The 23586-nt window shown below is 39.9% G+C and overlaps 1 protein-coding gene across 1 annotated transcript in view; it reads right to left on the minus strand.

The window, feature by feature from the left end:
* Positions 1-1596: 1596 nt before the first annotated feature.
* slc24a3 (solute carrier family 24 member 3) overlaps positions 1597-23586 on the minus strand; it is a 114493-nt gene continuing 92503 nt past the window's right edge. The window contains exons 11-17 of the mRNA XM_026308593.1: positions 15431-15591; positions 14048-14294; positions 12132-12298; positions 5739-5853; positions 5102-5214; positions 2051-2116; positions 1597-1929 (exon numbers count right to left, since the gene is read on the minus strand). Of these exons, the coding sequence (XP_026164378.1) occupies positions 1780-1929; positions 2051-2116; positions 5102-5214; positions 5739-5853; positions 12132-12298; positions 14048-14294; positions 15431-15591 (1019 nt within the window). The 3' untranslated portion in view covers positions 1597-1779. The remainder of the gene's footprint in view (positions 1930-2050; positions 2117-5101; positions 5215-5738; positions 5854-12131; positions 12299-14047; positions 14295-15430; positions 15592-23586) is intronic.

Genomic DNA, 23586 nt, shown 5'->3' on the forward strand with positions numbered 1-23586 from the left:
GAGCATAAGTGTTTTTACTTTTTCGGTGGTATAATGTTATGCCATCTAATGTTACAGACTACTCCTCAAAATGACTATAAAGAAATATATAAGTCACAGGACAGGCCACAGGAGTAAAAAACGTGTGACTTAATACTGAAAATATGGTGGTTCTGTTTCCTCTTCACCAAATGAGAAAAAAATGAAAAGGGCACTTGACATTTTAAATGAATGTATCTGGAGAAAAAGTTGACATTTTGATGGATATTGTGTGAGAATTAACAGGCTCTGACAGAGTCTTCACTTCTACAGTTGATGGAAGCCTTTAAGGAACAGTGACTCGGCTGCTATACCTTGATTTGTGTAGTGGAATTATAATCTCCCCTAAGGTTTCACAATCCACACTGCACATGCTCTAAGAACTAGTAAAAATATTTATGTACCACACACCTACTATATCTGGACAAATCTAAACATTAGGCATTACAAAATACAAATAAATCCTGGATTAAAAAAAAAAACAAACAAAAAAAAAACAGCCTTAATCCAGAAGGTGAAAATTCTTATCCTTTACACTACTGCTATAATATTACCACTTCTTCTTTCATGAGGAGTGAATCAGAACATCCTTCCGCTACAGAGGAAACACCTCATCCAATTTGCTTGGCTTTTGTTTCAAATAATGCCACCATTGTTTCAGTCTATTTGGTCAGTGTTTTTGAAAGAAGGAAAAAGCAGTCCTTACATGTCAGTACACAGTACAACCTCTGTCCACAACAATGGACAATCTGCTTGTTGACAAGCATTAGGAGGAGTAACTTTCTTTGTGAAGTTGTTCAAGCTCTTCAGTGCAAGTTTGAATTCTATTTAACACCCACACATATAACTATGCATCAGAATAAAATCATTTAAATCAACAAGAAAAATACTTTCAGAGGAAATTGTGCTTTTATGTACACAAGTGGTCATCTGAACAAATCTTAGGTAAAGTATTTCAGCAACCCTAGGTCCATAAATAAAACCTATCCAGGTGTTTTTGTGACCTCCAGAAGAGAATGTGCATCTGACCTGAACAAATAATAAATAAAATATCTGAGGGTAGGGCTAAGCTATGTACAGGACAAACAGGAAAACCCTTGATAAAGTTAATTCATTACTAATACAGATTGTAGAACCTACAGCTGTGATGTGATTCAAGGTAATTTGTGAAAAGGTAATGACCTGGTTCTCTGTGGGTCAGAAAATGTTCTGAACAGCCAAACTTAATTATGAACTCATAATGTTAAGATAAATAGTAAATAGTCCTAACTGGTGATATAATTTATACCTTTCCACATATTTACACCATTGCTTTTATCATTATTACTGAAAAGATAAGCAGCTAGTAAATATTACAACTTTCACACCTAAATGGAAGGACAAAGTGATTTGCTGTGTTGTGTTATTGTTTTCCTCAGTTTGTTGCACTGTGTGAAGGCCTGTAAAGAGCCAGTCTCTGCTCTTGAAATTAGTCCCACACTGGTCATAAGTATACACCAGAGCAGGTCAATATTGCACCATGCAGAAAGACAAGCATAAAAAAAAAATAAAATAAAAAACAGAGTGGGACCTCTTCTCATTGTGTCAGTCAGACCTGTGTTAAATAGTATTAGCAGTTAATTCTTGCTGTTGATTAGATTTAAAATTATGGTTATCAATTATCATCAGACAAACACCATCAACGGTATATAATACTTCAAAAGGAATTCCTTGGAGTGTGTATGTGTGTACACATATGTACATCAGTGCTTGTGGTGTGTGCTAGTCATTCCGGCAGGTTGGCAGGTTGACAAAGGTGAAGATGTTGTACTCAATGAGGCAGGAGAAACACAGGAAAATGGAGTAGAGGATGAGACACATGAGACCCAGACGCCTGTCCAGCGTCCACTTGTTTAGGTGAACTCCCAGGACCTGGACAAACAGACCAACACACAGATTAACAGAGTATGATAAACATGCAGAGAGATCTCAGAAAGCTTTCAGAGGCAGAAACTCTCTGGGTTATGGAACTTACATGCTACTGTCTACTTACCGTCAGAAACACAGATGCCAACAGGAGCCCCACAGAAAAGATGAGTCCTTTGCTGTTTAGCTTGATCTGCGAGAATAAAATGTGCAAGAAACTGCTATTCCTGCTATACCATTATGAGAAAAAATAATTATCCTTTTATCATATTCATTCAAAACTGCAACAATACATTTCAGCCTCTTTTCCACATTGTGGAATATTTAGCAAAGTGGAATATTTAGGTAGGGGGCTGCTTTCTGGGAATAAAAATCCTACACTGACTTTTTTTGACATTACACAGCCGCAAAAACCACAGCGCCGTCAACTAATTAGGCAGAAAAAAACTATAGGCTGCTAAGAGTTTTATGGGCCTATCAGACAAATATGGTAGGAAGATATAATGGCCTGGCCCAAAAAGTATGTCGGCCCAGCAGGAAAGAGCCTGGTCTGCCAGATGGCCAGTCCAGCCCTGCTTGTTGAGAGTGAAGGTTTTTTTTTATCCTGTATCACATTGGAATGTAAGTGGATGTAATAAAGATTTTACTGACTTTCTACCATGCTGTCACTGATGTTGATAATTATATTTTGTAGCAGTTACACTTGTCTACAAATTTTGGTAAATTAGAGATCTCCAAGATCAAATGTGCTAATTTTTTTGATTAGATGAATTAGAAAACAGGTGATGAAGGTGCTGGTTGGCTGAATTTTTCAAGATATTCCACAAAAAAGATTTATAATTATCATCCACAGGCGAGTACATTTGCCTATAAAGTATCTGATGATCATGTTCATGATGATCATGATACCTCATAACTTCTTGACGAAGTACAGTAGAAGCTACACAGCAGAGAGGTAGTTCAAAGGTAGTTGTTTTCTCTACCGCTCTGCTACACATCAAAGGGACTAACACCCATTCATAAGTCGGTTAGTTTTTCATGAAAAAAGCTTGACAATGTTACATGAAAAACCAATAAATGAATGGAAAGTTGCATTATTGGTGTCAAGAAACGGTACATTTATAATGATCTGTGTGGCACACACCCTCCTAATTCGGAATTATTTTGATGCAATTTTGACCTGAAGCTTTATCTTGGAAACTGGAGCCAATTAACACTCAGGACTTAATTTTATGACTTCTACCTAATACTAGTAAAATTTTGCTACTTTCATTTCCAAGGCTTTCCCCTTCTAGACCAGTGTTACGTGTTAAAATTTGCCTTAAGGGATCTTAAAACTCTGTTCTTCAGTTTAATAGTTTAAAGTACCAACTTTTTTTATCTAAGTACACAGAGTGCCTAATGCTGTCCAGTTCAACAAGGACTGTTTTTGTTAAGAAGCATAACTATTTAACAAAGACATAAATAACTCCAACTCTGGCTTTGTACTTTGTTTCATAACAGTTGAATTTCTTTATACTACAGAAAAGAAACACAATTCACAGTTCAATCCTCTCCTCCCACCTCATGTATATTCCACCACTGAATGTCACTAACTTTATGCTCACTCTCTCCCCTCGTTTGTGCTCTCTCCCTCTCTCTCTGTTCTCTCCCTGTACCTTCTGCAGGTGTCCCTGGTCCTGGAGCTGTATATCACTGATGTGCAGTTACTGGCCCCACCAACCTGCAGAGTCTATTTGTTGTTTATTGTTGCTGTTCTTTTCTCTCTGCTCTCTCCACTCACCCCAAACGGTCGAGGCAGATGGGCGCCCAAACTGCTGGAGGTTTTTTCTTCCGTTAAAGGGAGTTTTTCCTCTCCACTGTCGCCAAGTGCTGCTCATAAGGGATTTGTTGGGTTTTTTCTTTTTTTTTTTAAAGTGCCTGGAAATGATTGAATTGTGATTTGGCGCTATACAAATAAACAGAATTGAATTGAATTGAATTTGTTCGTTTGTTTGTTGTTGATGGATGCAGAGTCCATCTGTTTTCATTATCAAGCCAGTAAGTAAATAATTCCACACTTATTCTCTCCCTCCACACACACACACGCGCGCACACACTTCTATTACCTTTGTTCATGCTCATTTCTCTGCCACTCTACTGATTTTCATTATGTTTTCTTGTGCCTTGTGTTGCATAATTAACTGCACAGCATATCTTCAGAAATAATTATGCTTGATCTCACTCAAATTTTCCAGTTCACCTCCATGTTAAACCATGAAATTACAACATCAGACAAAGGCCAACTTTGAGTGTCACTGATCCATGGTGTGATCTGGAGCCTGTCCACTGATGGCTATGTTGGGTTTTTGTAAGGTTCAAGTTACCCAAAAAGAAGATAGAATTAGACATTGTACTTAGTAGATATAAAAAGTTGGTACTTTTAACTGAAGAACAGAGCATCAGGATCCCCCTATAACAACCAATAACTTACAAAATCACCCAATGTATCTCTGAATGACTTCACTTCTTGCCAATAATGTCTGTATCATAGTTCATCAGGACATACAGTATGTTGCATAATATTTATTCGTTTTGATGTTTTGATTAATTATATTTTGTGCCTAGGAGTAAGTATTGTACATAGATTTGGTGTCAGATCTGTTATTCTCAAAGATCGGTTGGAGATCAGCTCCTCACTTCAGCTTCCTGAGGCAAGCTTTAAAATCAAGCTCACTAAGCCACTCCACTCCTCTCATGCCCCTCCATCGCCCTTCTGTTACTCTCTATCCAGTTTTCTATCACCGTCTCAGATAATGCAAATATTTTGAGATGTCACAATAGGAATCACGCAGGCATAGCTGTGTTGTGAATCAACGCACACTTTTCTTGCTATGACATATTAAACTGTCTGTTGTGAAAATGGTCCATCGGAAGCTTTCTAGCCTGTGAGTCAGTCATAATGATGTCTTACAGCAACTAATGCTAACTTGAAGGCTTGGTGTGAAAGCAGCATTAATCCTGAAGTTCGCTGACATACTGAATGACAGGCATGAGCTCCCAGCCCTGATTTTGGGCTTTCTTCTATTGGTTAGAAAGACAAGGTTTGCTCAGTAACCTCGGAAAGGAAGCTCTCTGCACAGCTGCCAGGCAGAGATAGTACAGAGATGCAAAGTACATTGAGAAGTGCGCTACATACATAAGAGCCATAGTTTATGGCTAGGGTGTTCAGGGCCCAAGGCAGACCAAGCCCCACCAAAATGTCAAACACGTTACTGCCAATGGAGTTGGACACCGCCATGTCTCCCATTCCTAAACACAGACAGAGATGGAGTTGTAAAGCAGCAGAAACACAGGATACAGATTAAAAAGTACATGGGAAGGAAACTGAGTGGGCGGGTGACAGGAAGGTAGGTGGGGGGTTGAGGAGGGAGAAGGCAACATGTTTGGATGGATTTAGGGTGACACCAGTGAGATCGTTGGAGCTATTTGTCTGAGTTATGTCCAAAAAAATACAATGAAGCAGCTACAAAGTGTAGGGCCGATGACTAAAATACAGCAACAAGTGTGCATCTCCCTGTGATGCTCCACGTACAGTTAAACTGATGTTTAAATATGTGATGACAAGAGCAAGTATAAACACAGATGAAAGGATGGAGAGGGGACCCCATCAGACTGGGTTCCCTCACCACTTCACCTTAGTTTACAGCCTCATCACAGGGAAGAAGAGGGATGGTGGAATATCTGATTGTGTCTTCACTTTAATTTTCTTTGACTTCTTTCTGGTGTGTGTTTTGTAGCCTTGTAAACTGTTTTTTTCACGTGTGGCAGAATACCTTGTCGTGCCACTATCAGGCTAGCCATACAGTCAGGTACACTGGTGCCAGCTGCCAGGAAGGTGATGCCCATGATGACATCAGGGATGCCGAGTGTGAAGCCAATCACTGTTACCTGACAGACAGAAAAATACAGACACACTATGCCTATGTTTTGGCAGTTATGTTTGTGTGTTGCTTTAACTGCTGGAGCATTTGACAGAGATATAGCAATAGACCTTATTAAAACTGTATTTATCAAAATGCTACGATGAAAAAAAAAAAAAAAATCTGTCAACAGATTAAGGTCTAATTAAACATATTTTAGTCTATTAGCCCATAGTTAAAAAATATAAATATATTGACTGCTTTAAGAATAAAAGCTGATTATACTGTTTCTTCTGAATTAAAAACACTTTTTAAGAGGATTCTGAATGTCTCTAAAGTTGGCTATTTAAATAGCCCATTTGGGTAGATGGTTGTGGAAAAGTAAACAGTTTGGTGAGACAATTTTACCTCCCAATTCCCTTGATTATAGCCACCTTTCCCTTACTTGCATATTGTCCTTGTGTCTTTAGTCCCACCCACCTAAGATGGGAGGAAAAAACGTGAGGAAACAAGTTCTTAGAGACATGAGGCGTCCTTTTCTCTGATCCTTCATCAGAAGAGTTAAAGGTTAAAGAGTTAAAGGTCCAGAAAAGGCATATCGGTATATAAAAGACTTAAGAGAAGGACAGTCTCTTGATTCCTCTCTCAAGTCTTTTCTTTGATTGTTACTCCTCATACTTCAGAGCAGGAATAAAAATTTCAGAATGGTCTTCAAGATGGTGGAGAGGGAGTCAAGTTAGGAGTACAGAACTGAGATGTACACTGTTGCTGTACTGGTGATATTTTCCATTGGGGAAGCGAGAACGGCTTCGTCGGCACACTGAGGCTCGGGAAGCAGAGGCAGAGCCTCGCAGGAACAGCACAATGAGGCTTGGGAAGCTGGGGTCACCTCCTCAGGTGGCAACGTCGCTGACATCGAGGTGGCAGGACTGGGAACTCTGGCGGGCTAGCCAGGGACAATTCAATTCTGTTCATTTCAATTCAGTTTTATTTGTATAGCACCAAATCACAACACAATCATCTCAAAGCACTTTACAAAAAACAAAAAAACCCAACAAATCCCTTATGAGCAAGCACTTGGTGACAGTGGAGAGGAAAAACTCCCTGACACTAGCAGACTAGCCGATAACTTTGACAGGCTAGCCGGGAACACTGGCGAGCTAGCTGGTAACTCTAGCAGGCTAGCCGAGGACACACACTAGGGAGCCGGCATCAGTGACTGGCAAGCCAGCAGTGGGAGCTGTAGCTGGGCTAGGCACTGTTACTGGAAATGCTGGGTCCGCCATGTCTCCAGCAACGTGCGGAAGGTGGCGAAAAGGGAGACTGCCACTACCTTGGAGGTGTCATAAGGAGGCTGCCTCATGATCAACTCCAGCTGGGAAGACAAAACAAGTGCCCCCATGTAATCATCATGTGATGCCTGGAGGAACCCCGCCATATCACTCCTTGGGCGTCTTCCCTTTATTGTCCCCTGGGTCCATTCTTTGGACAGAGTATTCTGTTATGATGTTGGAGGTGTGGTGGTGAAGGATTGAGGCGCAGGACCCAAATAGAGGACATAATCTCTTTATTTTCCTGGATCCACCAGGCTTCAGCACATAAGAGAACACCCCCCCTGCAAATACTGCCGTCAGGCAACTCCACCACTTGGCGTCGAAACAAAACACTAATAAATGACGCCACTTTGCGTGGGAACAAGAATAACGAAACTCAAACAAAACTCTCTCCTTCATTAACTTAGTCAACACTGAAAGAACAAAGAACAAAGGGACCGGAACAGAAGGCTAAATAGGAAACAGGTAAAACTAATCTTAGTAATGAACATAAAGCTACCTTTACACAAACAACTTAGACACCAAAATAAAAGTCCAAACAGGAAACCAAAATTCTCCCATCATGACACAGTGTCAGTGAGTTTGTTTAGGTCTGTGGCTGCAGCTTCAAAAAACCCTCCAATCAGTGCAGTAAAAGCACTGTTTGGTAAAATTGTTATTCATGTCAGCAGGAATGACACCCAATTACCAATGGGAGGTCACTAAAATTAATGTTGAGTCGGTGTGTAACTGCCAAAACAATGTCGGACTCCATAATTTTCTCTGGACCCCTTCCCAATCTGACCAGTGATGACATGCTTACCCTCATGTCGCCGTTCCATCGCTGGCTGTCTAGGTGGTGTCCAGCAAACGATGTGGGCCTTGTAGACAATTGGGCCACTTTCTGGGAAAAACCCGGTCTGTTAGCGAGGGACAGCATCCATCCTACTTTGGATGATGCAGCTCTCATTTCTAGAAATCTGACCAAGTTTATTAGCCAACCTATAGTTTGACAATCCAGAGTGGGGACCGGGACACAGAGACTCAGTCTAAAATGCCTCTCTGCAGTTTCTTTAGAGACGTCAAACCCCCCTCAAACCCCATCGAGATTGTGTCTGTCCCTTGAACGTATAAATCAAATAAATCAGAAGTTAACAGAAGAGGAGTTATTCATAAAAACCTAATAAAAATTAAGACCACTCCTCTTACTGAACAGAAAAACAAAACAGTCAGATGTGGATTATTAAATATTAGGTCTCTTTCATCTAAATTTCTGTTAGTAAATAATTTGATAACTGATCACCAAATTGACTTACTCTGTCTTACTGAAACCTGGCTACAGCAGGATGAATATGTCACTCTGAATGAATCAACCCCCCTCAGTCATAAAAATTGTCATGTTCCTTGAAGCACAGGTCGAGGTGGAGGAGTAGCTGCAATCTTCCACTCAAACTTATTATTAAACTTTCATCCTCAGGACAGTTGTAACTCATTCGAGAGCCTCACTCTGAGCCTCTCACATCCAAACTGGAAAACACAAAAAACTACTTGTTCTACTTGTTATTTTGTACCGTCCACCTATCCCTACTCAGTTTTTAACTGAATTTCCAGACTTCCTGTCTGATTCAGTGCTTAGTTCAGATAAAGTCATTATAGTGGGAGATTTTAACATTCATGTAGATGTTGAAAATAATAGTCTCAGCACTGCATTTAATTCAATATTAGATTCAATTGGTTTCACTCAAAATGTTAATAAACCCACCCACTGTCACACCCTTGATCTTAATAGTTTTTCCCCATAATCCTATTTTGTCAGATCATTCTTTAATAACTTTTGAATTTAAGATGATGGATCATGCAGCGTTTGGAAGAAAAGAAGAAAAGGCATTCCACAAATTTAGAATCATTTTATCTGGACTGGAAAAACAGTCTATTAACATATAAAAAGCTCTCTGTAAACTATTCACTACTATTCATCACTAATAGAAGAAAATAAGAACAATCCCAATTTTATTTTCAGCACTGTAGCCAGGCTGACAAAACGTCACAGCTCTGTTGAGCCCAGTGTTCCATTAGCTCTCAGCAGTGATGAATTTATGAGTTTCTTTACAAATAAAATCACAACTATTAGAGATAAAATTCAGCAGATGCTTCCTATACCTGCAATCAATGAATCTTCTACTACAGTAGCTCTTGAATTATCTGTAAGACCTCAGTTATGTTTAGATTGCTTCTCTCCCATAGATCTCTCTGAATTCCTGTTAACAGTTGTTTCATCTAAATCATCAACATGTCTCTTAGACCCCATCCCGACTCGACTGCTTAGACCCTGCCATTAATTGGCTCATCTTTATTAGACATGGTAAATTTATCCCTAGTATCAGGCTACGTACCACAGGCTTTTAAGACTGTAGTAATCAAACCCTTACTCAAAAAGCCTAGTCTTGATCCAGGAGTCTTGGCTAATTATAGACCAATATCCAACCTATCATTTATTTCTAAAATCCTTGAAAAAGCTGTTGCTAAGCAGCTATCAGACCACTTATACAGGAATGAACTATTTGACAATTTTCAATCAGAATTTTCAGCACATCATAGTACAGAAACAGCACTGTTAAAAGTCACCAAAAGTCTTCTCTTATCCTCAGATAATGGACTCATTTCTATACTTGTCCTGCTAGACCTTAGTGCTGCATTCGACACTATTGACCACTGCATCCTATTACAGAGACTGGAGCATGTAATTGGAATCAAAGGAACAGCATTGAAATGGTTCCAATCTGTTTTATTGGACAGATTCCAATTTGTTCATGTTCATTATGAAAGAACAGAGTTAGTATAAAAGTTAGTTATGGAGTTCCACAAAGTTCTGTGCTAAGACCAATTCTGTTCACCTTATACATGCTTCCTTTAGGCAATGTTATTAGGAAGCACTCTATTAATTACCACTGCTATGCAGATGACACTCAGTTATATCTATCTATGAAACCTGATAACACAAACCAGTTAGTCAAACCTCAGGCATCTTTAAAGAACATAAAAGCCTGGATGACCAGTAGCTTTCCACTTTTAAACTCAGAGAAAACAGAACTTATTGTATTTGGGCCTAAAAACCTCAGAAACAGGTTTTCAAACAATATAGCTACTTTAAATGGCATAGCCCTGGCCTCCAGCACTACTGTGAAAAACCTTAAGCGTTAATTTTGACCAGGCTATGTCCTTTAATTTACACATAAAACAAATCTCTAGAACTGCCTTCTTTCACTTGCACAATATTGCCAAAATTTGGAGCATCCTGTCTCAAAATGATGTGGAAAAACTAGTTTATGCATTTGTTACTTCAAAGCTAGATTACTGTAACTCATTACTACTGGTCCTGGAGCTGTATATTACTGATTTGCAGTTACTGGCCCCACCAACCTGCAGTGTCTATTTGTTGTTTATTGTTGCTATTCTTTTCTCTCTCCTTTATCCATTTACCCCAACCAGTCGAGACAGATGGCCGCCCAAACTGAGCCTCGTTCTGCTGGAGGTTTCTTCTGTTAAAGGGAGTTTTTCCTCTCCACTGTCGCCAAGTGCTTGCTCATAAGGGATTTGTTGGGTTTTTGGTTTTTTGTAAAGTGCCTTGAGATGATTATGTTGTGATTTGGCACTATAAAAATAACACTGAACTGAATTGAATTTAATTGAAAGCAGGCCAGTAACTCAAGCTTTGACTTTGCTGTCCATTTCTTCACAGTCCTTACCACAAGGCTTAGAGGGTTTTACCTTCTGCCTGTAGATTGGGATGAGTTGAAGCAGATCAGGGAGTCCTAAAGCAGCATGGGAAACAGAGCAATAAGCATCCTTTAAAACCGTGGTCCAATGTGTTCATGTCCATGGTGGGATATTTGATATGCTCTCTGCATTTGGGAAGTTCATGGTTAAAGTTTCCTTTGTTAAAATCCTCCAGAATTATGAGCAGGGAGTCTGGGTGTTGTTTCTCCACATTTGTTACCTGCTTAGCCTCGGTGACGCAGGGCTCAGGTGAAATGTACACTTTGACGAGAACAAATGAAGAAAACAGTTGGCATTTCATGAAGAGGGTCTCCAAGTGAGGACTGTGACATCTGAGCAGACCTGGCTCTGAGAAGCAGAGTTGGTCATAAGGGGCAGCAGAAAACAGAAAAAACACAAAAACATACACAATATTAGAGAGCCATGGCTGCCCTCAGCGGTGCAACCTGTGTGCCTCTAATGTGCCTCCTCCAATGGGGCTTTTCAAGTAGCACTACTCAGCTCGACTCGGTTTTTGGGATTTTCCATTAGGGGATAGGTAGCAGATACTTTTTTAGTACCTCCAGAGCCGAGATTCCAAGCGAGCCAGGCTGATACTAAAATGTGACTCAACAGACTGCAGGCCACTGACTGGACAGTGAGTGACGTCACTAGAGGAGTCATGAGCATCCGACACTAGAGTCCAACCGCATCCTCACACAAAAATCAAATCTGCTATATTTAAAGACCGGCAAAACAGCGACCGTTTGTCTTTCCATTTTTATAGTCTTTAGTGAGGCAAATGGTTAATGCTACTCACAAAACAACACCATGGTCCTACAAGGAGCTGCGTATGTTTTTGTGCTTGGTGGTGTCACTGTAGTTGCTGCCATGCTATGACGGTACGACCCACGTTGAGGTGGAACTCAACTGTAATGGAAAATGACCAAAACTGAGTCACGTAGAGCTGAGTACTACTAAAACTGTATAATGGAAAAAGGAGATAAGAGCAGCAGGTCTTCTTTCCCCCTCCATTTGCTTTTCTCTTTCATTCAATTTCAGCCATTTTTTAATAATCTCTTCCTTGTTTATATAGGACAAATTATTAATTCCACATGTTATAATTAATCTGGAGATATTAAAAATTTCACACTAATAACATTCCTCAAAGGAATAAAATTTCATAGGCTGTAGAAGAATAGCATTACTCTTACCAGTTGGCCTCCCTGATACTCACCATCCAGACCATGATGTAGGAGAAGGCAGCAATCCACAGGGTGGAGGAGACAAAGGACAGCATGAACCAGTTCTCCCAGTGAGGGGTGGAGCAGTTGGGGACGGTGAAGTACAGCAGCACACACAGAGGCCAGGCCAGCAGCCACTTCAGCTTGTTATATGGACCCACTGCAAACACACAGGTTACAAGCCATGATACACAGTGTCAGTACAGAGATGCATAGACTGTATGAAGAAGGAGGGGGGATGCCTAAAAGACAGAACACTATGTCCTCTCAAACTATAAAACTCTGTCATGCATCCCCATGAATGTTTACTGACCAATAAAAATGTTTAAGTCAGATTTATTCATGTTCATTTCTGCACATGTAGTTTGAAATGTGGATGCATTTACATTTGCTGCTTATGTAATACGATTTATTCAGTGCACTTTCAAAAAGGCAAGACTATCATATGTGGATGGCATTTAGAAATTGATAAAAAAAGATCAAAAAGATCAAATTTCAGCTTATTCTGATAAAGACTTGATTTGATAAGAATTACTCTTATAATCTTGATACTAATGAGGGTGAACACTCATGTTATCTACACGATAAAAAATAAGAGCAAATTTGCAAAATCATTTTATATTACTAGCAACTTTTTGTTAAAACCTAATCACTTTTGTGATAAGATTTTTTTGTGCTTCACCCTTTTAATTAAACATGAAGTTCTGAAGAGCTTTAAAAGATTCTGTATTGGCAATGCATTGACAGATAGAGACTGATGCTTTTGGATACTAACTCTGATGAAGAAAGAAAGAAAGAAACATTGACAGGAAATAAAAGGAAAGATAAATGGTTTACATATTTTGTGCACGTCTTTCAGATGCATTTAACAACCTGTAAATGTAAATATCTTTTCTACAAATAATTATTACTATTGAGAGTGCTTGAGAGTGCTGAAGATGGATTTATTTGACAGCATTAAATGTTTACAACTAAAAACCCAAACTAAATAAAGCTTCCACATCAAAGGAGTTGTTCTAAATTTTGGGAAATGCAATTACTCTCGTCACAATCCTATGTGTGTCTGACACTCAAATAAGGACTTGGCTGTGTTAGAAATCCCTCCTTCATTCACTCATTCAGTACTCTCTGCATAATGTGTACTGAATGGATTATGCAATAGTGAACAATCAGAGAGCAAATTTCAGACACTAACCAGTATAATTTTTGAATCAGCTGTGGAGGTACTCAACAGTAACTCTTGTTGTGGGATTGTTAGCAGAAGTGCACATTCTGTATACACTTCTTTTTACACTTTTTTGGTTGCGCTACGTGCACGGCACTACCCTGTTATAGACACCTGATCACTTACAGCTGTACAGTCTATATAGACTGTAGCATTACCAATATTAAATATAAACCAGTGTGTTACTGACAAAAAATGCCTGGTGGTGGATGGATGTTACGTCTAGGGAAACCTGGACACAACATGCTTTAACTACAAAGCACATACAATAAAAAAATGTTGGTTTAATTGGGAGTGGCAGGAGGAGAGAGTGTGCTGCTGTCAACTGGAGGTTAAAAAGGAATGATGTTCAAGTTGTACAACTGTATTTCTCCACCCATGAATACATCCCCCCGATTGTCTTTGCTATCATTATTTTGTTGATCCAAACGTATGTGGATGACAATTCTGGGGTGAGAACAGGTGAGTCACTATTTATGCTGATTAGGCAGCTCCACAGGGCATTACACATGACCAACCATCAGTGTACTTTTGTTCCTATAGGTTTCACTGTGTAAACTATGAATCCGTTAAGATCACAACGCCATATCTATGGCAGATTTCAAAGGGTTAAACAAAAGTAACTAAAATCTTTTTTGATAAGAGTGAAAACAACTTCTAGATGGATCAACTCCTAGCTGGTACCTGGGCATTGGAATGGTACAAAGGGTCCTTCTCCATCCTCTTCTTCTTCCTCTTCCTCTTCATCATTCTCATTGTTCTCATTGTCCTCGTTCTCTGTCTCATTGCCTGCCTCTTGGTCGTCATGATGAAGGTTGACACCCCTCTCCGCCGCAGACAGCCCATTTTCTATGCCCCGCCTACTTCCTCCTTTCACTGGAACATCGGAGTCACCGTTGGTCAAAGTCCGCGTGTTGATTAGACGCTGCCTCTAAATCAAGTAACAGACACACATAGTAACACACATCCATGCACATATATGTAGATAAACACAAAAGCCGGAGGGGTAAAGTGGCAGACCTCACTGTGAAACATTTCATTTTATTCATTCAAGCATCATTTCTACATGCATTTTGGTACCTATTAGCTCATACAATTGCTTAAGTAATTGCCAATCAGGTTTAAGCACTATGAAAAGGTAACAGGTAAGTTCACCTGTCTTCAGCAAAAATGGTCTGTGTCAGAGGCTGGACTGAGAGTACAGCCTAACCTAAACAGGTAAAACTGGCATCAATAATTCGGACATTTGGTCAAGAGCACAAGTGAATCTTCTGTCAACATAAAATTACAATTACTTACTGCATGTACTATAGCAACAGTTTCGGTATGGATTCCTGAAGCATTTTCATCGTTTTGAAAAAACAGGCCCTGTTTTCAAAATTGTACTTAAACAACTGAAAAAACCTGTAATTTCAGAATTTCAGAAGTCCCCATTTTGTCTTCCACACTTTTTATTATCAAAATCCATTTAAGTCTAAAAGAAATGGTCAGTATTTTTGTGTTCAGTCAGAAATGATTTTTAACAGATTTTCAAATGTATAAAAGCGATACTTCTGAAATAGCTCTCACACCATCAAAACCTTGAATCGGCAATATATGTTTCTGAAATCAACAGCCTGACATTGTCCACTGTACACAGAAAAGCCAAGTGTGCAGAGACAAGAAAGAAGGCAGGAACTAACTCCTCTTAATCTCTCTCTCTATTTTTTTTTAATTATTAAAAATTTTTTTTAAAATAACATCTGTCATTTTGCAACTCAGTTCAACCTCAGAGAAGAGATAATTGTCAGAATTTATGCAGTAGTTCTGTCAGAATTTAGTTCAGCAGTTTGAAGCAAAAATGGCTTATTGGTAAAATTAGACAAGTTCAATTCCTGATCCTACTGTTTACTGCTTTCAGCAAATATGTTCAAATCAAATAACTTGGACCATCAGATTGCCTTGTAGGCTGTCTGAAACACTTTTTCCCTCAGAGAAAAACACTGCAGTCTCTTTCAAATAGTAAGTGACAGCAATGTTTTTTTCTCTTTTTTCAATCAAACCTTCACTTGTAGAGTGTGTCCTCACCTCAGTGATGAGCATTCGTGAGGCCATGGTAAGACGGGTTCTGGGAGAGAAATGGCTGGTGATCATGATCCTCATTCCAGCCTCAGAGAAGGACAGTTGGTGGGGGTACGCTGACAGCAGCTCATCCACCATCAGCACCGATGACTTCCTGTTGTGGTTTGCTGTAGGACACACACTTATGACCACTACAGAACCTGTCAATGCATTCTGCATCATGTAGGATCTGTCCCAGAATGTGCACTTCAAGAGCACTTTCGTTGGGATAGTTCAGTTGTCATACTTGACGTACATAATGACAATTGATCCTGCTATCTCCATCACAACTGAGCATTGTCCATGCAGCGAGGGGAGACTGTAACAAGCATTTGAGGGCTCTTAAGAACATATGTGAATGAACCTTAAAGATGTCAGATTTCACAGTTACTCAGGTTAAACGGTTCACGTTCCCAGTTAGCTGATAAAGGTGTTCCTCAAGGATCAATATTAGGACCATTGCTTTTTACTGTGTACATAATATTTATTGTACAACTCCAGACTGTGATGTACATTTTTATGCTGATAATACTCTTTTGTGTGCCATCAGTCCCACTGCAAGCCAGGTCATACTACAGTCTGGCTTTTGATCTTCTTTTCCTTTCGGCTGCACCCTTCAGGGGTCGCCATAGCGAATCATCTGCCTCCATTTAACCCTATCCTCTGTATCCTCCTCACCCACACCAACTATCCTCATGTCCTCCTTCACTACATCCAAGAACCTCCTCTTTGGTCTTCCTCTAGGCCTCCTTCCTGGCAGCTCTAAGCTCAGCATCCTTTTACCAATGTATTCACTGTCCCTCCTCTGAACATGTCCAAACCATCTCAATCTGGCTTCCCTTGCTTTTTCTCCAAAACATCAAACATGAAAGCCAACAGCACCTGGTATTCCCAGGCGGTCTCGCATCCAAGTACTAACCAGGCCCGGTTTTGCTTAGGTTCCGAGATTGGACGGGATCGGGCGCTGGCAGGACAGTATGCCCTGAAACGGTCTGACGGTCTGAAACTGGCTCTAGGGACATGGGATGTCACCTCACTGGGGGGGAAGGAGCCTGAGCTTGTGCGGGAGGTTGAGCGGTACCGACTAGAGATAGTCAGGCTCGCCTCCACGCACAGCCTGGGCTCTGGAACCCAACTCCTTGAGAGGGGCTGGACTCTCTTCTATTCTGGAGTTGCTCGCGGTGAGAAGCGGCGAGCTGTTGTGGGCATGCTCATACAGTGGGTACGGAAAGTATTCAGACCCCTTTAAATTTTTCACTCTTTGTGTCATTGCGGCCATTTGCCAAAATCAAAAAAGTTCATTTTATTTCTCATTAATGTACACTCAGCACCCCATCTTGACAGAAAAAACCAGAAATGTAGAAATTTTTGCAAATTTATTAAAAAAGAAAAACTGAAATATCACATGGTCATAAGTATTCAGACCCTGTGCTCAGTATTGAGTAGAAGCACCCTTTTGAGCTAGTACAGCCATGAGTCTTCTTGGGAATGATGCAACAAGTTTTTCACACCTGGATTTGGGGATCCTCTGCTATTCTTCGGGGTGCTATATGCTATTCTTACAGGGAGTAGAGGTGAAGAAGGTGGAGGATTTTATGTACTTAGGGTCAACAGTCCAGAGCAACGGAGAGTGTGGAAAAGAAGTGAAGAGACGTGTGCAAGCAGGTTGGAACGGGTGGAGGAAAGTGTCAGGTGTGATGTGTGTCAAAAGAGTATCAGCAAGAATGAAAGGAAAGGTGTACAAGACAGTGGTGAGACCCGCAATGTTGTATGGTTTAGAGACAGTGGCACTGATAAAAAGACTGAGGCAGAGCTGGAGGTAGCAGAGGTGAAGATGTTGAGGTTCTCTCTGGGAGTGACGAGGATGGATAGGATCAGGAATGAGTACATCAGAGGGGCAGCTCATGCTAGATGTTTTGGAGAAAAAGCCAGGGAAGCCAGATTAAGATGGTTTGGACATGTTCAGAGGAGGGACAGTGAATACATTGGTAAAAGGATGCTGAGGTTAGAGCTGCCAGGAAGGAGGCCTAGAAGAATACCAACCTTACCTATCACTTTCTTGTCACCTCTGTTTCCCTCACCAACATATCCGTTGAAGTCTGCCCCAATCACCACTCTCTCACCACTAGAGATACCCTGAATCACTTCTTCCATCTTCCTCCAGAATTTCTCCTTCTCTTCTAACTCACATCCTACCTGTTGGGCATAACCACTGACAACATTCAACATCACACCTTCAACTTCCAGCTTCAGACTCATCACCCTATCGCACTCTTTTCACCTCTAGAACATTCCTAGCAAAATCCTCCTTCAGGATAACTCCTACTCCATTCCTCTTTCCATCCACACTATGACAAAACACCTTGAACCCTGCGCCTGATCTATAGGCCTTTCTACCTTTCCACCTGGTCTCCAGAACACACAAGATACCCACCTTTCTTTTCTTCATCATATCAGCCAACTCTCTAGTTTTCCCTGACAAAGTCCCTACATTCAAAGTATTATTGTTGTAGTGTTAACCCGGGCCGCGACCGATCCGGTATGGAAGTCATTTTTGTGATTCACATGTTTGATTTGGCTTAAGTTTTACGTTGGATGCCTTTCCTGACACAACCCTCTGCATTTACCCGGACTTGATACGGGCACATGAAGGCACTGGATTGTGCCCCCCTGTGGTTGCATTGCCCCCCTGTGGTTGCATTACAGTCTGGCTTTAGATGATCTGCAGAAATCTGTTCAAATTAAAGACAATCCAATGCTCTAAATGGACACAGTTCAGAATTATAATTACATGGGAAATGTTGTTAGATTGTATTGAAGATTGTATGTATTTATGTATGTATGTACATATGGTATGTTCATGTTGCTATATAAAACTGTATGTAATTTATATATGTGTAATTTAAGGCTGCCACAGAACTATTTTAATAATTGATTAATTCATCAATAATGTTTTCAATTGATTAATCTGATTAAATTAATCATAAGGGGTCCATGTATCTTTTGGTAATTGGATTTTCCATTCAAAAGCAGATATTAAAAAATTTAAAAAAACGTCTCAAGGGGATAACCGCAATTTCAAAATTGGTTTGATTTTCCTTCTCTATGTAGCATAGCAAAATACAAAATAACAAAGAAGCAAAAACAAAAAAAGGGCCATTGTTTTCAAATCCAGGGACTGGTTGTTGTCATTTCTTCTTCTTGCCAGCCTGAGCATTTTTGCGACCTGCTGGGCTGGCTGACGCCACCGCACCTACTGGATTGAAACTTTGGGCAAGCCAACCAGGGCAGAGATTCCGTCCAGGAGGAATGGTGGTGTCAGCTACCCCAACCAACCCACTGGGGCAAACCGCCGTCCTTCACAACGGCCCCAGAGCTAGGTCAGCCCCAGATCTTTGCTCACTTGAGGGGTCGCCCAACGGATTGACCCTGGACTCTTGCCTACCCAGGGGTTCCACCGGAACTTATGTTTGCTCAACGGGCCGACCTAGGCCTGCTTTATGTCATCACAAAGGCGCATCACTACATCTCCAGCCATTCCCAATCCACTGATGTCACCACAACTTGCAGAGCCCTGATACACTTCGAATCTATACATATAGCCATAGTTTAATTACCCCCTCTGTTCTTTTGTTTGTTGTCAGAGCTTTACATGATATACATAACGTATGAGGTGGAGAGTTGTGTTTGTACGCCGTGTGGTGAAGTTTTATGTTTGTCTGCCTGCCCGCTGAGTAGCGGAGTGATTTGCCGCTGTTGTTGTACATTTGCCTGTCCACGTGGTGTGGTGGTTTGTGCTGGACAGAGAACTCTGTGTGTGCCCGAGCCTGGTCGATCCAGGCATAATAAAGACTTTGTGCGTCCTGCATTTGGGTCCTGCGCCTCTCCTCCATCCCTCACACACCCCTACCTCATAACATGACTTGAAAAAATGAATGGGAAAAAAGCAGTTATTCATGTTTGCCTCCCAGGAACATCCACATAAAACTGTTGTTTAAATAACAAATGTCAAATGTTCCCAAAATAAAAATATGTCGCACAGCAACATAGCAACGGCTCACATAACAGTAGCACATACTATAGCTGTCTGTGGTTGGTAATTAGAATGACTGGCTGCCTAATGTCCACTGTTACACATGGGCCCATTCTCAGTGCCATCCACGTTGTCTTCTCCAAGCAGGACGTGACAACACTTTCACAAACAACTACAGTTATTTAGAGAAAGTGACTGGACCTTTCTAAAGTATAATGAACACCCAAATACTATTCCAAAGTATAGCGGCTATTTAAACTTAAGACTCAGCGTTTAATTGAGGGTCATCTCAATGCCACACAGTATGTAGCCCTTTCAAAAGCCTTATTTCAAAATAAGTCTAAAGTAATTTATAGGAAGATATTACATTTTTGTATAGTAGAAGGAACATTTAAAATAAAGTCCAGATTCTCATATAAGGTCCCATGAGGCTCCTCTGCCCTTTCAAAATATAGCTTTTGTATAGCATTTTCTCAAAATAAAACTCCAGAAATAGCAACGCGATCTTAAAATGGACATTGGCTATTGGTATACAGCTCAAGCACCAGCTGAGGCCATTTTTAATGTCAGCCATGGTCACAGTCAGATTTGTACAGACTTTTATTTTTACATGCTGTTTAGATTTTCTTTTTCTGAAAAAAAAATTCTTCCACCCATTCAGATATTGTACATGCAATCTTCTTGAATACATTTTGTACACTTCATTCACTTTTCTCTTTTTCCTATTTCAATGCTACTCTGCTTCTTCATACAAAAATAATACACTTTATAGTTCTTGATTATTCAACTTATTCAGCTTTTTTTCAGCAGTCAGCAATTTCTTCAGAAATTGCATTTTCTAGTTATTTTTATTATTTAAGCAGTGTATCCCACTAACCCGCCAGTTTTGTAACAAACCAAATATTTGGACGTTGTCAAAATAACATTAAAAATAGTTTATGTCGTGTTTTGTGCCATGTGTCATCAAATCATCCAAAATAAAAATTGTATTATTATATAGGCTAGTCAGTTTGTGCTGTGTTTCAAGAAAGAGGCATGCGTACTTCAAAGTATGCACGTCAGCTTTTTTTCAGCCAAAATAAAAGCTTGCCTGCAGCTTCCTTCAAAATAAAAGGCTGAAGGTTTTATCTATTGCAAGCCCTTGTCATTATGGTCCTACCCTAGTAGAAAAGTGTACTCATATTTTTACAGAGCATTTATTTATCACTTTTACTCTTAGAAATGAATACATTATTATTTTTCATTGTTATATTATTTTTATTATTACATTATATATTGTAATATATATTTTTATTATAAAATATTATAACCAAATATCAATACTGTTAGTTTTGAGTACACCCAGACACACACATACACACACATAATTTTACAGAGCATTTTGTAGGAATAATAATTATTATATTATTGTTATTGTAGTTATTATTATGTCGTCTAACTGGACTCTGATAAAATTCAGATTTTAGAGGAAAATATTAGTGATAAAAAATGTTTTTGTGTTACACATACATTTTACAGCAATAATTTTGTCCTTGACTGTCCAAATTTTAGAAAATGCCTTAATCTCGAAAAGGACACGCAGTTACAAGATCAGACCTCTGGGCTTTAGCTGGAGGTGTAGATGTTGTTGTCCAAAATTTTCTGTTCAGTGAGATTGTACAAGACACCTTGTCAAGGTGTGCAGTTTGGTCCAGTTGGCACAAAACACATTTCACAGCAACACCACAAAAAATAGAAAATGGTTATATGTAGTGTGGACCTTCAATAGAAAAAATGTCAGAAGACTGGTTGAAGTGCAGAGCCAAAAAGAAAAAGAAAGTTCTTACAAGGCAGATGAAAGCACAGACAATAACGTCGAAAGTGGGAATGAAGTATCCAGTGTGACGTAGAAAGAAAAATTTAACAGATTCTGTAGAGCCTGATCTCAGAGACAAAAACACATTGAAAACAGAATAAAAGTGACACAGAAAAGCCAGCAAGACAAATCACCTATGAGAGAAGGGGAGCAAAGGATTTCCACAAGTCAGATGAAACAGATTCACAACATCTTGATTTTGAAGAAACTGATTTGGCAGAAAGTGAAACAGAAACAAAAAGTGACACAAAACCGCCAGTCAGACTTTTAAGATCTAGGCAAAAGGATGGTGATTATGATATACCAAACAGCATAAAAGCAAAATGACACATTGGTTCAGAAGGACACAGAAAAAGAAATTTCACTGAGAAAAGCTATTTACCAAAGACAGAAAAAGAGAAAACAATGCCTGCAAAAGGAATATGAGGCAAAAAGCAAGGGAAGAGAAGGGAATGGATCAGAATCCTCTACTTCCGATGGAGCCAGCAATGAAAAAAGAAAGTATAGAAAGGTCCCATGCAATCTGGTAAAATTCTACACCCGTTGAAAAGTTCATATGTGGGAATCTGACTTGAAGCTTGAATCAAAATATACTAAATGTTATCACTGCTGAAGTAAAAAAAAGAACAATCTTGAAAAAGTGCTTATGGAGATGCATCTAACACAGTGTATCATTAAAATGTGTGACAGGAACTTCTATGACATACCTGGCTACATACAACACTTCCAAGTGAACCCATTTGGCGCTCACCTTTATACCGAAGTAGGCCTCAGCATCCTGGTTCATCACTTCAGGGAAAAAAGCCTGTGTCATTATATCTTGATGCAACAAGAGGTGTGGTATCAAAGAGCCCAGAGCAAAGCAAAAGAGTGCTGTATTATGTATTCACTTTGCCTGAAAGAGGCAGAGATGCTGTGTGCAAAATGCTCAGCAATGATCACAGTATTCCACGTTTTATTCCACATTTTGGCTAATGCCATTTCAGCTGAAACTGTCGAAGTACACCAGGCTCAAAGTTCAAAAGATGGAAACGGACTACAGCTGGGCGTTAATGCAAGCTATTGTTCTTGCCTTCAATACCTGGACACATACTTATGCCATGTACATGAAGACCAAGACATGGGCAGAGATAAAAGGAATTACTGTTTTGCATCTCTGTTCTGCCTACATCATCAAGGCCGTCAGTGCCAGCATTGGCAAGAAGACTGATGACAAAGGACTAATAGAGTTTTCTACATTTGTGTTTGCCAGGCTTCAAAACACAATAAATCTGGAAGCAGCAAGTGAAATCTTCAAGCACTTTTGTGTTGTGCTCCTGGAAAGATGGAAAGATTAATTTCTGAATGCCCTGATTAGAAACAAACAAGAAGCCATAGAAGTCTTTACAGATGAAGAATACATTGATGTGGGAGAATGAAGAAGAAAGAAGGTCAGCCAATACAATTGTGGGCTGATCTCCATATTCAAGGGTGTTCAAAAAGTCTTTGAGGAAGCAAAACACATCGTGGATTCCTGAGGAAGATGGAGATGAAGATAACAGGAATGTTTACCACTGTCCAGAAGTCCCCATTGTCGTAATGGATAATTATATGGGAATCCACCCACTGTGGAGCGGTGCATTTCTGGAGATTTGAGGAAGCAAGGGGAACACCAGCCACACATCAGATTCTGGCAAGACAAGGGACAAGGGAAAGTGAAAAACTTTGTGCCTAGCTGTGGTGAAGAAATTACATAATTCCTTTGTTAGAAATTCTGTTTATGTGCTCTATGTACTACATTTCTTAAATATTTTAATGTCTATTTCTTAATAGACTGTAGATGGCAAAAACAAGGTTTTACAATTTCCAGAAATTCCTGATGCCTTTAACATAAATCCATCCAAAACTGCCATTTCAAAGCTCTGAAAAGAAATGGCTGCATTCTTGCTTTCTGCCTCAGGCTACGTTGTCTCTCTCGCAACAACTCCAGACTATCTCTGGACGTGATTCTCATGACGTTGTCAGGATTTTATATGTGAAAACAGAAACATTTAATCCACACCAACTTCGACATGCGTCAGTCATCAGAACAGCGATGTGTGTTTGTTTGTGTGTTTGTGCTCCTGTGTGTGCCGTTTTCTGCATCAGCTTCACAGGCACAGTGGCTACAAAAAAAAAAAAAAAAACTAAATGCGCTGTAGGAAATACAGACATGAAGCTAAAGCTAAACTTAAAACAGAAGTCTGTCTGGTCAAA

The sequence above is a fragment of the Mastacembelus armatus genome, chromosome 15 (genome assembly GCF_900324485.2).
Source record: "Mastacembelus armatus chromosome 15, fMasArm1.2, whole genome shotgun sequence".
Classification (NCBI taxonomy): domain Eukaryota; kingdom Metazoa; phylum Chordata; class Actinopteri; order Synbranchiformes; family Mastacembelidae; genus Mastacembelus; species Mastacembelus armatus.